The 13,835-nt window shown below is 46.3% G+C and overlaps 1 protein-coding gene across 1 annotated transcript in view; it reads right to left on the bottom strand.

The window, feature by feature from the left end:
* The window catches only part of mgat4b (alpha-1,3-mannosyl-glycoprotein 4-beta-N-acetylglucosaminyltransferase B), a 340,217-nt gene that overhangs the window by 78,092 nt on the left and 248,290 nt on the right, over positions 1-13,835 (bottom strand). The window contains exon 9 of the mRNA XM_063053065.1: positions 10,335-10,465. Within this exon, the coding sequence (XP_062909135.1) occupies positions 10,335-10,465 (131 nt within the window). The remainder of the gene's footprint in view (positions 1-10,334; positions 10,466-13,835) is intronic.

Here is a 13,835-nt window from a genome sequence, read left to right on the forward strand (position 1 = left end):
GTATGTTTTCACAGAAATGTGGCTCTCCGATGGAATCCCGGATACTGCCATTCAGCTGGACGGGCTCGTCTTGTTTCGAGCGGACAGAGATGCAGCTCTTTCCGGTAAGACTCGTGGTGATGGCTTGTGTGTTTACATCAATACGGAATGGTGCAGGAACTCTGTGTTGGTTTCCAGATACTGCTCATCGCTAGTGGAGTTTGTGACTGGTAGATGCAGACCATTTTATTTACCACGGGAATTCACCACTGTCCTTATAGTCGGTGTCTACATTCCCCCCAGCGCTAATGCTAAGGAGGCGCTCTGTGAGCTGTATGGGGCTATTAGAAAACTGCAGAACGCACACCCTGATGGACTGTTCATTGTCGCGGGAGATTTTAACCACGCGAACCTTAAGTCAGTGCTCCCTAGATTCCATCAGTATGTGGACTTTGCAACAAGAAGGGATAACGCGTTGGACCTTGTTTACACAATCATTCCTGGCGCGTACCGGGCAGAGCCCCACTCCTACCTCGGCTACTCAGACCACATCTCTGTTATGCTAATCCCAGCATACAGACCACTCGTCAGGCGCTCCAGACCAGTTCAGAAGCAGGTGAAAACCTGGCCAGCAGGAGCCATCTCTGCTCTTCAAGACTGCTTTGAGCACACTGACTGGCACATGTTCAAGGAGGCTGCAACCAATGGCAACTCTACCAACCTACAGGAGTACACGGCATCAGTGACTAGCTACATCAGCAAGTGCATTGATGATGTCACTGTGGCCAAGACCATCACTACACACGCTAACCAGAAGCCATGGATGACCGTGGAGGTGCATGCACTGCTGAGGACCCATGACCCTGCCTTCAGAGCAGGCGAGAAGGCAGCCCGAACAACAGCAAGGGGCAAACTGTCCCGGGCCATCAGAGAGGCAGGGCATGCACAGCAAATCCACAGCCACTTCCAGGACAGTGACGACACGCAGCGCATGTGGAAGGGCATTCAGGACATCACCAACTACCAGACAACACCACCTGCCTGTGCTGGTGATGCCTCCCTCCCAGATGCGTTGAATAACTTCTACGCTCGTTTTGAGGCGGAAAATGATGTGGCGGCAAGGAAGACCACCCTTCCTCCAAGTGACCAGGTGCTGTGTCTTAACGTGGCTGATGTGAGGAGAACCCTGTGCAGGGTCAACCCACGGAAGGCTGCTGGACCAGACAATATTCCTGGCAGAATGCTTAGAGGATGTGCAGACCAGCTAGCTGAGATTCTCACTGACATCTTCAACATCTCCCTGAGCAGCGCCGTCATTCCTACGTGCTTCAAGGCCTCCACCATCGTCCCCGTGCCGAAGAAATCTTCAATGCCCTGCCTCAACGACTACCGTCCCGTTGCTCTCACATCCATCATCATGAAGTGTTTCGAGAGGCTCGTCATGAGGCACATCAAGACCCTGCTGCCCGCCTCACTGGACCCCCTGCAGTTCGCATACCGTCCCAACCGTTGAACAAATGACACCATTGCCACCGCTCTCCACCTGGGCCTAACCCACCTGGACAAAAAAGACACATACGTTTGAATGCTGTTCATAGACTTCAGTTCAGCATTCAACACAATCATTCCTCAGAAACTGACTGGAAAGCTGAGCCTACTGGGCCTGAACACCTCCCCCTGCAACTGGATCCTAGACTTCCTGACTGGGAGATCTCAGTCAGTCCGGATTGGAAGCAGCATCTCCAACACCATCACACTGAGCACTGGGGCCCCCCAGGGCTGTGTGCTCAGTCCACTGCTGTTCACTCTGCTGACCCACGACTGTGCTGCAACACACAGCTTGAACCACATCATCAAGTTCGCCGATGACACGACTGTGGTGGGTCTCATCAGCAAGATCGATGAGTCAGCATACAGAGAGGAGGTGCAGCGGCTAACGGACTGGTGCAGAGCCAACAACCTGTCTCCGAATGTGATCAAAACAAAAGAAATGGTTGTTGACTTCAGGAGGACACGGAACGACCACTCTCCGCTGAACATCGACGACTCCTCCGTAGAGATCGTTAAGAGTACCAAATTTCTTGGTGTTCACCTGGCGGAGAATCTCACCTGGTCCCTCAACACCAGCTCCATAGCAAAGAAAGCCCAGCAGCATCTCTACTTTCTGTGAAGGCTGAGAAAAGTCCATCTCCCACCCCCCATCCTCGCCACATTCTACAGAGGTTGTATTGAGAGCATCCTGAGCAGCTGCATCACTGCCTGGTTCGCAAATTGCACCATCTCGGATTGCAAGACCCTGCAGCGGATAGTGAGGTCAGCTGAGAAGATCATCAGGGTCTCTCTTCCCGCCATTACAGACATGTACACCACACGCTGCATACGTAAAGCAAACAGCATTACGAAGGACCCCACGCACCCTTCATACAAACTCTTTTCCCTCCTGCCATCTGGCAAAAGGCACTGAAGTATTTGGGCTCTCATGACCAGACTATGCAACAGTTTCTTCCCCCAAGCCATCAGACTCCTCAATACCCAGAGCCTGGACTGACACCAACCTACTGCCCTCTACTGTGCCTATTGTCTTGTTCATTATTTATTGTAATGCCTGCACTGTTTTGTGCACTTTATGCAGTCCTGGGTAGGTCTGTAGTCTAGTGTAGTTTTGTGTTGTTTTACGTAGTTCAGTGTAGTTTTTGTATTGTTTCATGTAGCGCCATGGTCCTGAAAAACATCTCGTTTTTACTGTGGACTGTACCAGCAGTTATGGTCAAAATGACAATAAGAAGTGAGTTGACTTGACTTGACTTGAGCTCTACCTCACCGACGGTGATGCGGGGAGGGTGGTAATCTTCCTGCGGTGCAGGCTGATGGAGAACTATCTTCTTCAAGCTGACTTCCAGTCTGAAGAGCTCGGCAGCCTCTGCGAAGCATGATTTGGGACTCCTCTCCAGCAGTGCTTTGGGAACACCTAAAAACCACCATCCTGCAAACCTCTGAAGAAGTCCTAGGGTTTTCCACAAAGAAGAACAAGGACTGGTTCGATGAAAACAACCAGGAGATCCAAGAATTGCTGGCGAAGAAGAGATCCGCCCACCAGGTGCACCTTGCTCAGCCGTCTTGTCCTGATAAGAAAGCAGCCTTTCGCCTTGTATGCAGCAACCTCCAGCGCAAGTTTCGAGAGATTCAGAATGTGTGGTGGACAAACCTCGCAAAGAGAACTCAGCTTTGCGCAGACACCGGTGACCACAGAGGGTTTTATGAAGCCCTGAGAGCGGTGCACAGCCCTTCGCACCAGGTCCAGAGACCCTTGCACAGTGCAGACGGTCAGGCGCTCTTCACGGACAAGGCGTCCATCCTGAACCGGTGGTCCGAACATTTCCAGACTCTCTTCAGCGCCAACCGTGTGGTCCAAGACTCAGCAATTCATCTCATCCCACAACAGCCAGAGAAAACAGAACTGGACAAGAGTCCAACCCTACAAGAGACAGTCAAGGCCATGGAGCAGCTGAAAAGTGGCAAAGCAGCGGGAGTTGATGGAATCCCACCTGAGATTTGGAAGCATGGGGGCCCAGCGTTACACACCAAACTCCATGAGTTCTCCGTCTGCTGCTGGGAACAAGGTAAACTACCACAGGACCTCTGGATGCAGTCATCATCGCCCTGTACAAGAACAAGGGGGGAAAGTCCGACTGCTACAACTACCGGGCGATAACTCTGCTCTCTATCGTAGGAAAACTCCTCGCAAGAGTCCTCCTGAACAGATTAGTGCCCATCATTGCAGAAGGACAACTCCCAGAGAGCCAGTGTGGCTTCAGAGCCAACAGGAGCACCACCGACATGGTATTTGTTCTCAGGCAGCTCCAAGAGAAATGTAGGGAACAGAGTAAGGGATTGTACATGACGTTTGTCGACCCTGCCAAAGTGTTTGACACCATGAGCAGGGAAGGTCTGTGGCAAATCATGGAATGTCTGGGATGCCCCCAAAGTTCCTCAGCATGGTCATCCAGCTAAGTGAAGATCAGCATGGCCAAGTCAGACACAACAACGACCTCTCAGAACCCTTCCCAATAGGCAACAGAGTAAAGCAAGGCTGCGTCCTCGCGCCAACTCTCTTCACCATCTTCTTCAGCATGATGCTCGAAAGGGCCATAGAAGACCTTGATGACGAGGACGGTGTTTACATCCGATACCGCACCGATGGCAGCCTGTTCAACCTGAGGTGACTACAGTCCCACACCAAGACATTAGAGCAACTCATCCAAGAGCTATTCTTCGCAGACGATGCTGCCCTTGTTGCCCACACAGAGACAGCCCTGCAGCATAGTTTTATTTGTTACATGTACCTCAAAACACATAGTGAAATGTGTCAAATCAACTGGCAAAGATTGTGCTGGGGGAAGCCTGCAAGTGTTGCCTTGCTTCTGGCATCAACATACGAGGGGTGATTGATAAGTTTGTGGCCTAAGGTAGGACTCAATTTTAGAAAACCTAGCACATTTATTTTTCCTACATTTACACACTTAGTCCAGTGGTCATGGAGCATATGGATCCCTTCTTTGTAGAAGTCGGCGTCTTGGACCTCCAGAAAGTGGTCCACAGCAGGGGTGATTGATAAGTTCATGGCCTAAGGTAGAAGGAGATGAGTTATTAACTTCAAACTTTCTGCATTTTCACTCAAAGAGTTGAACTGAACATGCATGTAACGAGAGCTGTATAACTCATTTCCTTCGACCTTAGGCCACAAACTTATCAATCGCCCCTGCTGTGGACCACCCGGAGGTCCAAGACACTCTCGTTACATGCACATGCAGTTCAACTCTTTGAGTGACAATGCAGAAAGTTTGAATTTAATAACTCATCTCACCTTAGGCCATGAACTTATCAATCACCCCGGCTGTGGACCACTTCTATAAAGAAGGGATCCGTATGCTCCACGACCGCTGGACTAAGTGTGTACATGTAGGAGGGGACTATGTTGAAAAATAAATATGCTAGGTTTTCTAAAATTGACTCCTTCTACCTTGGGCCACAAACTTATCAATCACTCGTCGTAACATACCCACAATTTACTAATCCTAATCAGCATGCCTTTGGAATGTGGGAGGAAACTGGAGCACCCGGAGCAAACCCACACAGTTCTGGGGAGAATGTACAAACTCCTTATGGACAGTGGTGGGAATCGAACCGGTGATCACTGGCTCTATAAAAAGATTGCTCTACACGGCCAGCACAATTAATCAGCTGTTGGCTGACACTGGATGTAGGAAGAATTATTAGGCAGAACATTGCAGAAATTGTGTACTATATGTTATAGGAAAGATGCGTTTGTGCTGGACAGTCACCAGGATCATTAGCAAAATGTTCTACAGCACAAGCAACCAGTGATCAGAGTTCAAAGTCGTACGGGTTAGGGTAAGTAAGTTCTGGGCATGTCGTCAGAAGTGTGGCAACACTTGTGGGCTGGACTGTCTTGGTTATTGATGCAAAATGACGCATTTCACTTCATATTCAATGTAAATGGGACAAATAGAGCAAATCTCATCTGCAGAATCGCTGGTGTTTAAGATGAACCCAGTCTCTTGCTTCTCACAGAATCAGACTCATTCAGTAAAGGAAACTAACACAAAAGCTGGAGAACACATACCACCAGGCTTAGGGACAGTGAATATTCCACTGGTATCAGACTCTTGTATTTATGGGTGACACAGTAGCATAGTGATTAATGTTATTATACCACAAGCGACAGAGGTTTAATTCCCGCTGCTGTCTGTAAGGTGTTTACACATTCTCTCTGTGACCATATGGGTTTCCTCCCACATTCCAAAGATGTATGGATTAGTTGGTGAAGTGTGTAATTGGCAGGGTGGGTTTGTTGGGCAGAAGGGCCTGTTACTATGCTGTATCGCTAAATAATAAATAAATGATAAATGTGAACTCCTACCTCTCAGTCTACATCTACTTTGGCCCTTGCACCCTGTCTGCCTGCATGGCATTTTCTCTGTAACTGTAACACTATATCCTTCATTCTGTGATTGCTTTTCCTTCTGAACTTCTGGAGGAATTTAAGGTGGGGGCTTATATGGGAGGCAGGGTTTGAGGGTCGGCACAACATTGTGGGCTGAAGGGCCTGTACTGTGCTGTACTATTCTATGTTCTATGTTAACTACCTCAATGTACTGACTGACATATGGAATCTGTCAGGATAGCACACAAACAAAAGCTTTTCACTCTACCTCATACATGTGACATAAATAAACTGATTAACAAATAGCCCACCACACTAGTCTTAGCTCTTGGAAAGAAGTCTTTAATTCATCCCACTCTTAGATCATAAAAACCATAAGACATAGGAGCAGAATCAGGCCATTTGGCCCATTCAGTCTGCTCCATGATTCCATCGTGACTGATTTTATTTATTGAAATACAGAATGGAATAGGCCCTTCTAGCCCTTGGTACTGTGCCGCCTAGCAATCCCTCGATTTAAGCCTAGTCTAATCACAGAACAATTTACAATGCCCAATTAACCTACCACCACTGTCTTTAGACTGTAGGAGGAAACCAGAGCACATGGAGCAAACTCACGTGTCACAAGGAAAACATACAATATCCTTATGGGCAGCAGTGGGATTATTATCCCTCTGAATAGTTCATTCATTCTCCAGCCTTCTCCTTGTAACCTTTGACCTCAATAATATATCAACGTTCATTTTAAATGTACTCAGTGAACTGGCCTCCACATCAGTCTGTGACAATGAATTCCATAGATTCACTATCCTCTGGCAAAAGAAATTCCACCTCATCTTTGTTCTAAATGGTTTGTCTCTCTATTCTGAGGCTGTGCCCTCTGGTCCTACACTCCCCCACTATAGGAAACACCCTTTCCACATCCATTCTATCTAGGCCTTTCAATATCCCGTCATTCCCCTCAAAGCTGTATAAACTTATTTCTTCTTCAATCATTTATTTAAATCCCTTTTGAATCTTCCCATAAAACCATAAGATATAGGAACAGAATTAGGAATTTGGCGCATTGAGTCTGCCCTACCATTTCATCCCAATCTCCTGCCTTCCCCCTGTATATCTTCATGCTCTGACCAATCAAGAATCTATCAACCTCTGTCTTAAATATACATAAAGCCTTGACGTCCACAGCTGCCTGTGATAATGAATTCCATAGATTCGCTACTCTCTAGCTAAAGAAATTCCTCATCTCCGTTCTAAATGGACGTCCCTCTATTCTGAGCCTTTGCCCTCTGGTCATAGATTCCCCCAATAAAGGAAACATCCTCCCCACATCCATTCTATCTAGGCCTTTCAATATTTCCCTCAGAGCTTACGATTACCTTTCAGCAGCGTGTTCCAGATGACAATAATACACTGCATAAAAATATCAGTATCAGAATCAAGTTTAATAACACTGGTATATGTCGTGTGATTTGTTGTTTTGCAGCAGCAGTGCATTGCAATGCATAAAATTTAAAAATCTATAAATTACAATAAATAAATAAATAAATAAGTTATATTAAATAAGTAATGCAAAAAGAAAGGAAAACAGTAGTGAGGTAGTGTTTGTGGGTTCAATGTCCATTCAGAAACCTGATGGCAAAGACAATAAGAGGAATAGATAGAGTGGACAGCCAGTTCCTCTTCCCCAGGGCACCACTGCTCAATACAAGAGGACATGGCTCTAAGGTAACGGGTGGGAAGGTCAAGGGGGATATTAGAGGAAGGTTTTTACTCAGAGAGTGGTTGGTGTGTGGAATGCACTGCCTGAGTCAGTGGTGGAGGCAGGTACACTCGTGAAGTTTAAGAAACTACTAGACAGGTATATGGAGGAATTTAAGGTGGGGGGTTATATGGGAGGCAGGGTTTGAGGGTCAGCACAACATTGTGAGCCAAAGTACTGTACTGTGCTGTACTATTCTATGTTCTATGTTCTAAAGGGGAAGAAGCTGTTCCTGAAACATTATTATGCATTGGAAAGTACTGCTACTGCTAAACAACAAATTGCACACATTGAGTGTGTGTCTTCAGGCTGCCACCCTGCCTCCATCTCCCTTGATATCCTGTGTATAAAGGATCAGGGCATCCTTAACAGCAATCGTTATACTTTGAAGTGTTTGAAGGCACAGGGCTCCTATTAGTTCACATCTCATTGAGTTTGCTGACCTAACATGGGTAAATGAGGGATTGTACACAGGGGAAAATCGAACAGATAAAAATTCCTGCGGCAACTCCCCACCACAACACTCACAGCACCATTAATCATTCCTTGCACTCACTACACTGAGACTTCCTAACAGTGCAGCAGAAACCCAAAATCAAACTACCTCAGGGAGTCAGTTGTCAACTTGATCAAGAAAAATTCATCACATTTTGGATGCTAACTTGTTAAAAGCACACATCATCTCTCAACAATAATGCTATTAAACACAAACACAAGGGATTCTGCAGATGCTGGAAATCCAGAGCAACACACACAATGTGCTGGAGGAACTCAGCAGGTCAGGCAGCATGGATAGAAATGAATAAATGGTCAACGCTTCAGGCCGAGACTCTTCAACAGGACCTTATACTCTCCCCCTCCTTCCTTCCCTATTCTTCCATTCCCCATTCTGGTTCTCCTCCTCCTTCCCTTTCTTCCATGGTCCACTGTTTTCTCCTATTAGTTTCTTTTCCAGCTCTTTACCTCTTCACCTCTCCCCTCCTCCTTCCCCCTCACTTGGTCTCCCCTATCACCTGCCAGTTTGTACTCCTTCCGCTCTCACCAGCTTCTTTTTCTGTCTTCTGCCCCCTTCCTTTCCAGATCTGTTGAAGAGTCTTGGCCTGAAATGTCGAATGTTTATTCCCCTCCACAGATACTGCCTGGACTATTGAGTTCCTCCAGCATTTTGTGTGTGCTGCATTTAGGTACCAGATTGTCATCAAAATCCATCAGGTTCACCGTTGTCCTTCAGGGGAGAACATCTGGCAAGTTTACACAGTGAGGTCTGTGGTTGGCCATAGACCGCCCCCCCCCCCCCCGGGAACTGGCATTGATGGGGACGTGGACTGTTATGATGTAATGGTCAGAGAGTCATACAGCAAGCCCCTTCACCTTGACCATGACACCCATCTAAATTGACCCCATTTACAAAGAACAGTGCATAAACAGACCCTTCAGCTCATGGAGTTGCACCAAACTAATTAAACTACTAATTGAATGCCAACATAGAACATAGAACAGTATAACACAGTACAGGCCCTTCAGCCTACCATGTTGTGCTGACCTTTTAACCTACTCTAAGATCAATCTAACCCTTCCCACTCACTTAACACTCCATTTTACTATCTCCATGTGCCTATCCAAGAGTCTCTTAAATGTTCCTAATGTATCTGCCTCTACTACCACCCCTGGCAGTGTGCTCTACACACCCACTACTCTGTAAAAAAACTACCCGACATTTCCCATGTAATTTCCTTCAAAAACTTTAAAATTATGCCCTCCTTTCATAGCCATTTCTACCCTGGGAAAGAATCTCCAGCAATGCCTCTTATCATCTTGTACACCTCTATCAAGTCACTTCTCACCCCTCTTCGCTCCACATAGCAAAGTCCTAACTCACTCAACCTATCCTCATAAGGCATGCTCTCTAATCCAGGCAGCATCCTAGTAAATCTCATCTGGATCCTTTCTAAAGTTTCAATGTCCTTCCTATATTGAGGCAACCAGAACTGAATACAATACCCCAAGTGTGGTCTGACCAGAGTTTCATAGAGCTGCAACATTACCTCACGGCCCTTGAACTCAAACCCCGACTAATAAAGGCCAACATATGATATGCTTTCTTAGCCATCCCATCACCTTGCACTGTAACTTTGAGGGATCTACAGATGTGAGTCCTTACTTAGCCTAACTAAATAATCCCTTCTGCCTACACAATATCCATATGCCCCCCTTCTCTCCCCATTCACGTGCCTACCTAAGAGCCTCTTAAAAACTTCTATTGTGTTTGCCTCCACTACCACCACCTCCGGCAGCACATTCCAGGCATCTATTTGCTCTCATTAGGCCCATATCGCTCTAAACTTTTCCGATTCACATACCTGTCCAAGTGTCTTCTAAATGATGTTAATGTACCTGCCTCAACCACCACCTTTGGATGCACACTCCAGACACTCGCCATCCCATGAAGACTTTGCCGGTCAGGTTCCTGTTAAACCTTTCCCCTCCCACCTTAAACCTATGCCCTCAAGCCTTGATTCACCCACCTTGGGAAAAAGACTGCAGGTCAGATTGTGGGAAGGTACAGTAGGCAAGGAAGTTGTAAAACAGAAATGTGAATGTAATTGAAAACATCAATATCACACTTACTGCATCTTTTTCTGGGTTACACACTTTAACCCAGAGAATGTGATCAAGCAGCCAATCTATGGGCTTGTCCTTGTAGAACATCAGGATAAACTCCACAATCATGCTTAGGTCCAGTGATTTGAACATCTTTCCTAAAAATGTGAATTAAAACACTATTAAATCCTACTGTTAACATAGAGAGAACAAATGCAACAAGAGGTTTATTTTTAGAGTACACATTTGTAATTAATGTTACACAACTTCTGAGTATGGACAGACATCTCTATCCGAGGACTATCAATAATTTTGGTTGTAAAGTGCTTGACACAATGTAAAATTCAACAGGCTGCCTGGGTCGTGAGCGCTGGAGGAGGACAGTGATGTGCTGTGGAAACGTAATTGCTTTACTAAGCAAGAGATTGCCTGGGGATATAGCATGCAACCAATTTGAGAGAGAACAGGAAACATTTCAGTGTGAAAGGGACAAGGACAGGAAGGGGCGGGGGTAGGGGCAGCCTAGAGATTGTCCTGGGTGAGAGGAGTAACAACACATGGACACAAAAGTAGAAATACATTCAGTGTTCAAAGACTAACTGGGGATCTCGGAATATCTATCTTGGGCCAGGGCACCTGGTATATAGCACGTTTTAGCAATGAGGAACGAATCGTGGACTTCAGGAAGGGAAAAGTTGGGAGAACACACACAGTCCTCTTCAAGAGGGCAGCAGTAGAAAGGATGAGCAGCTCCTGGGTGTCAACACCTCAGAGGATCTATTGAGTCCAACATATTGATGCAATGACAAAGAAGACAAGCCAGCGGCTCTACATCATTAAGAGTTTAAGAGGACTTGGTATGTCATCAAAGACTCTTGCAAGCTTCTGTTAATACTGAGAGGAGAGCATTCCTAATGGTTACATCGCTATCTGGTATGGAGGCTCCAGTGCAGCAATGCATAGGATCAGAACAAACTGCAGAGGGCTGTAGACTCAGCCAGCTCCATCACGGGCACTAGCCTCCCCACTATTAAGGGCATCTTCACGAGGCCATGCCCTTAGTAATGAGGATCCATCACTAAGGATCCTCATCATTCGGGACATGCCCTCTTCTCATTCCTACCATTGGGAGGAGGTACAGGAGCCTGAAGACCCACACTTAATGGTTCAGGAATAGCTTCTTCCCTTCCACTATCAGATTTATGAACGTCCATGAACCAATGAACACTTCCTTGTAAATCTTTCTTTTGCACTATGTTTATTTTGGTAACCTACAATAATTTTACATCTTTCCACCTTACTGTCATCGCAAACAATAAATTTCATCTCATACAAGCCAGTGATTTAAAAAAAACATGATTTTGATGAAAAATTTGCTTGCAGGAGCATCACAGGTTAATAGATATGGACAACACACAGAACATAAATTATACTGTGAAACTTTGTTCCGAAACTGGTAATGTTCAGAAGAGAAATTATTTACTTATTATTTAAGACATACAAAAGTTGCTGGTGAACGCAGCAGGCCAGGCAGCATCTATAGGAAGAGGTACAGTCGATGTTTCGGGCTGAGACCCTTTATCAGGACTAACTGAAAGAAGAGATAGTAAGACATTTGAAAGTGGGAGGGGGAGGGGGAGATCCAAAATGATAGAAAACAGGAGGGGGAGGGATGGAGCTAAGAGCTGGAAAGTTGATCCCTCTGTCCCTCTCACTATACCCCTTGCCCATCCTCTGGGCTTCCCCTCCTCCCCTTTTTTTTCTCCCTAGGCCTCCTGTCCGTCGCATGATCCTCTCATGTCCCTTTTGCCAATCAACTTTCCAGCTCTTAGCTCCATCCCTCCCCCTCCTGTCTTCTCCTATCATTTCAGCTCTCCCCCTCCCCCTCCCACTTTCAAATCTCTTACTATCTCTTCTTTCAGTTAGTCCTGACAGAGGGTCTCGGCCCAAAACATCAACTGTACCTCTTCCTAGAGATGCTGCCTGGCCTGCTGCGTTCACCAGCAACTTTTATGTGTGTTGCTTGAAATTCCGGCATCTGCAGATTTCCTCATGTTTGCATTTACTTATTATAATTTGTTTTTTTTGTATTTGCACAGTTTGTCTTCTTTTGCACAATGTTTGTCAGTCTTCTTGTGGAATTTTTCTAGTTCTTTCCTTAATTATTTATTTATTGATTGATTGATTGAGAGATACAGAGCGTAACAGATGTGTCTGGCCCACCAAGCTGCACTGCCAGCAACCCAGCTACTGTACTTCTTTGCTCTACTATGATTCTCTGCAAGAAAATGAATCTCAGGGTGGTAGATGGTGGCAAATACGCACTTTGATAATAAATTTACTTTGAACTTTGAGACACCAGTGGCAGTGGCTCCATTTCCATTCTCCAGATCCTCACCTGTGCCAGCGATCCCCAAATCCCTGCCCACCACTACCTCCAGTAAAAGGCAAACAAGGACACAAGCTGTGACTCTGAGACAAGGCAACCTTCTGCCAGGCTTGTTCCAATTTGAATGTGGCTCAGCACACAGTTGCTGTTGGAGCAGGGAACAAAAATGTGCTGCATCCAACTCAGCAGAAATAAATTGCTGGTCGCCTGAATAGCTGCCTGCTGAGGCACACTGCAGCTGCCAAAACAGTTACAGAGCTGCAATTGTGTTAACGCAGTCCTCACTTAGCCCTGCATATCCGCAACGAATCTGTGCCGCACTTTCCAGTGGCCTTTTCCTGATGATTCTGTGGACACTCGAGTCAAGACAGAAGGGGATGGTGTCTCAAAGTTGAATCACCACTGCTGGCTGTGTTTAACACAGTCAGATTGTCTAAAAATTGTTTACCACACATCATGGTAGCATAGAGCTTCTACAGCTCGAGGTTTCAGAGTTCAGAATTCAACTCTGGTGTCCACTGTAAGGAAGCTTGTACATCCTCCCCGTGTGCATGTGAGTTTCCTCCGAGTGCTCCGGGTTCTTCCCGCAGGTCATAGACATACTGGTTAGTAGGTTAATTGGCCATGGTAAATTGTCCTGTGATTAGGCTAGGGTTAAATCGGTGGGTGGCTGGGCATTGTGGCTTGGTGGGCCGGAAGGGCCTGGTTCAGTTATGTATCTCTAATATGAAGAAACAGCCTTATCATTCCACTTAAGCAATGGCTGGCTTGGTCGACCTGCCCACTGTCCTTCATACTTTCATGGTCCACCTATCGTCCACTTCCCCTGATCTCACCACTCCCCCTCTCCGCTTTATACTAACTATCGTCCCTCTCCTCCACAAATCCTGATGCAAGGTTTCATACTCAGAAATGTCATCAAGTCCACTCCCCACACAGATACAACCAGCTGACTTCCTCCAGCAGTGTGCTGTTCTAGATTCTGCAGACTCTTGCGATTTCTGTATTTTCACACTCGGTTGTGCCAGCGATCCGGGTTCAATTCTGCCACCGTCTGAAAGGAGTCTGTACGTTCTTTCCGTGGCCACATGGCTCCACTGAGGGTTTGGGTATCGTCCACAAGACATACGGGTTAGGGT

This window comes from Mobula hypostoma, chromosome 7, assembly GCF_963921235.1.
Source record: "Mobula hypostoma chromosome 7, sMobHyp1.1, whole genome shotgun sequence".
Lineage (NCBI taxonomy): Eukaryota > Metazoa > Chordata > Chondrichthyes > Myliobatiformes > Myliobatidae > Mobula > Mobula hypostoma.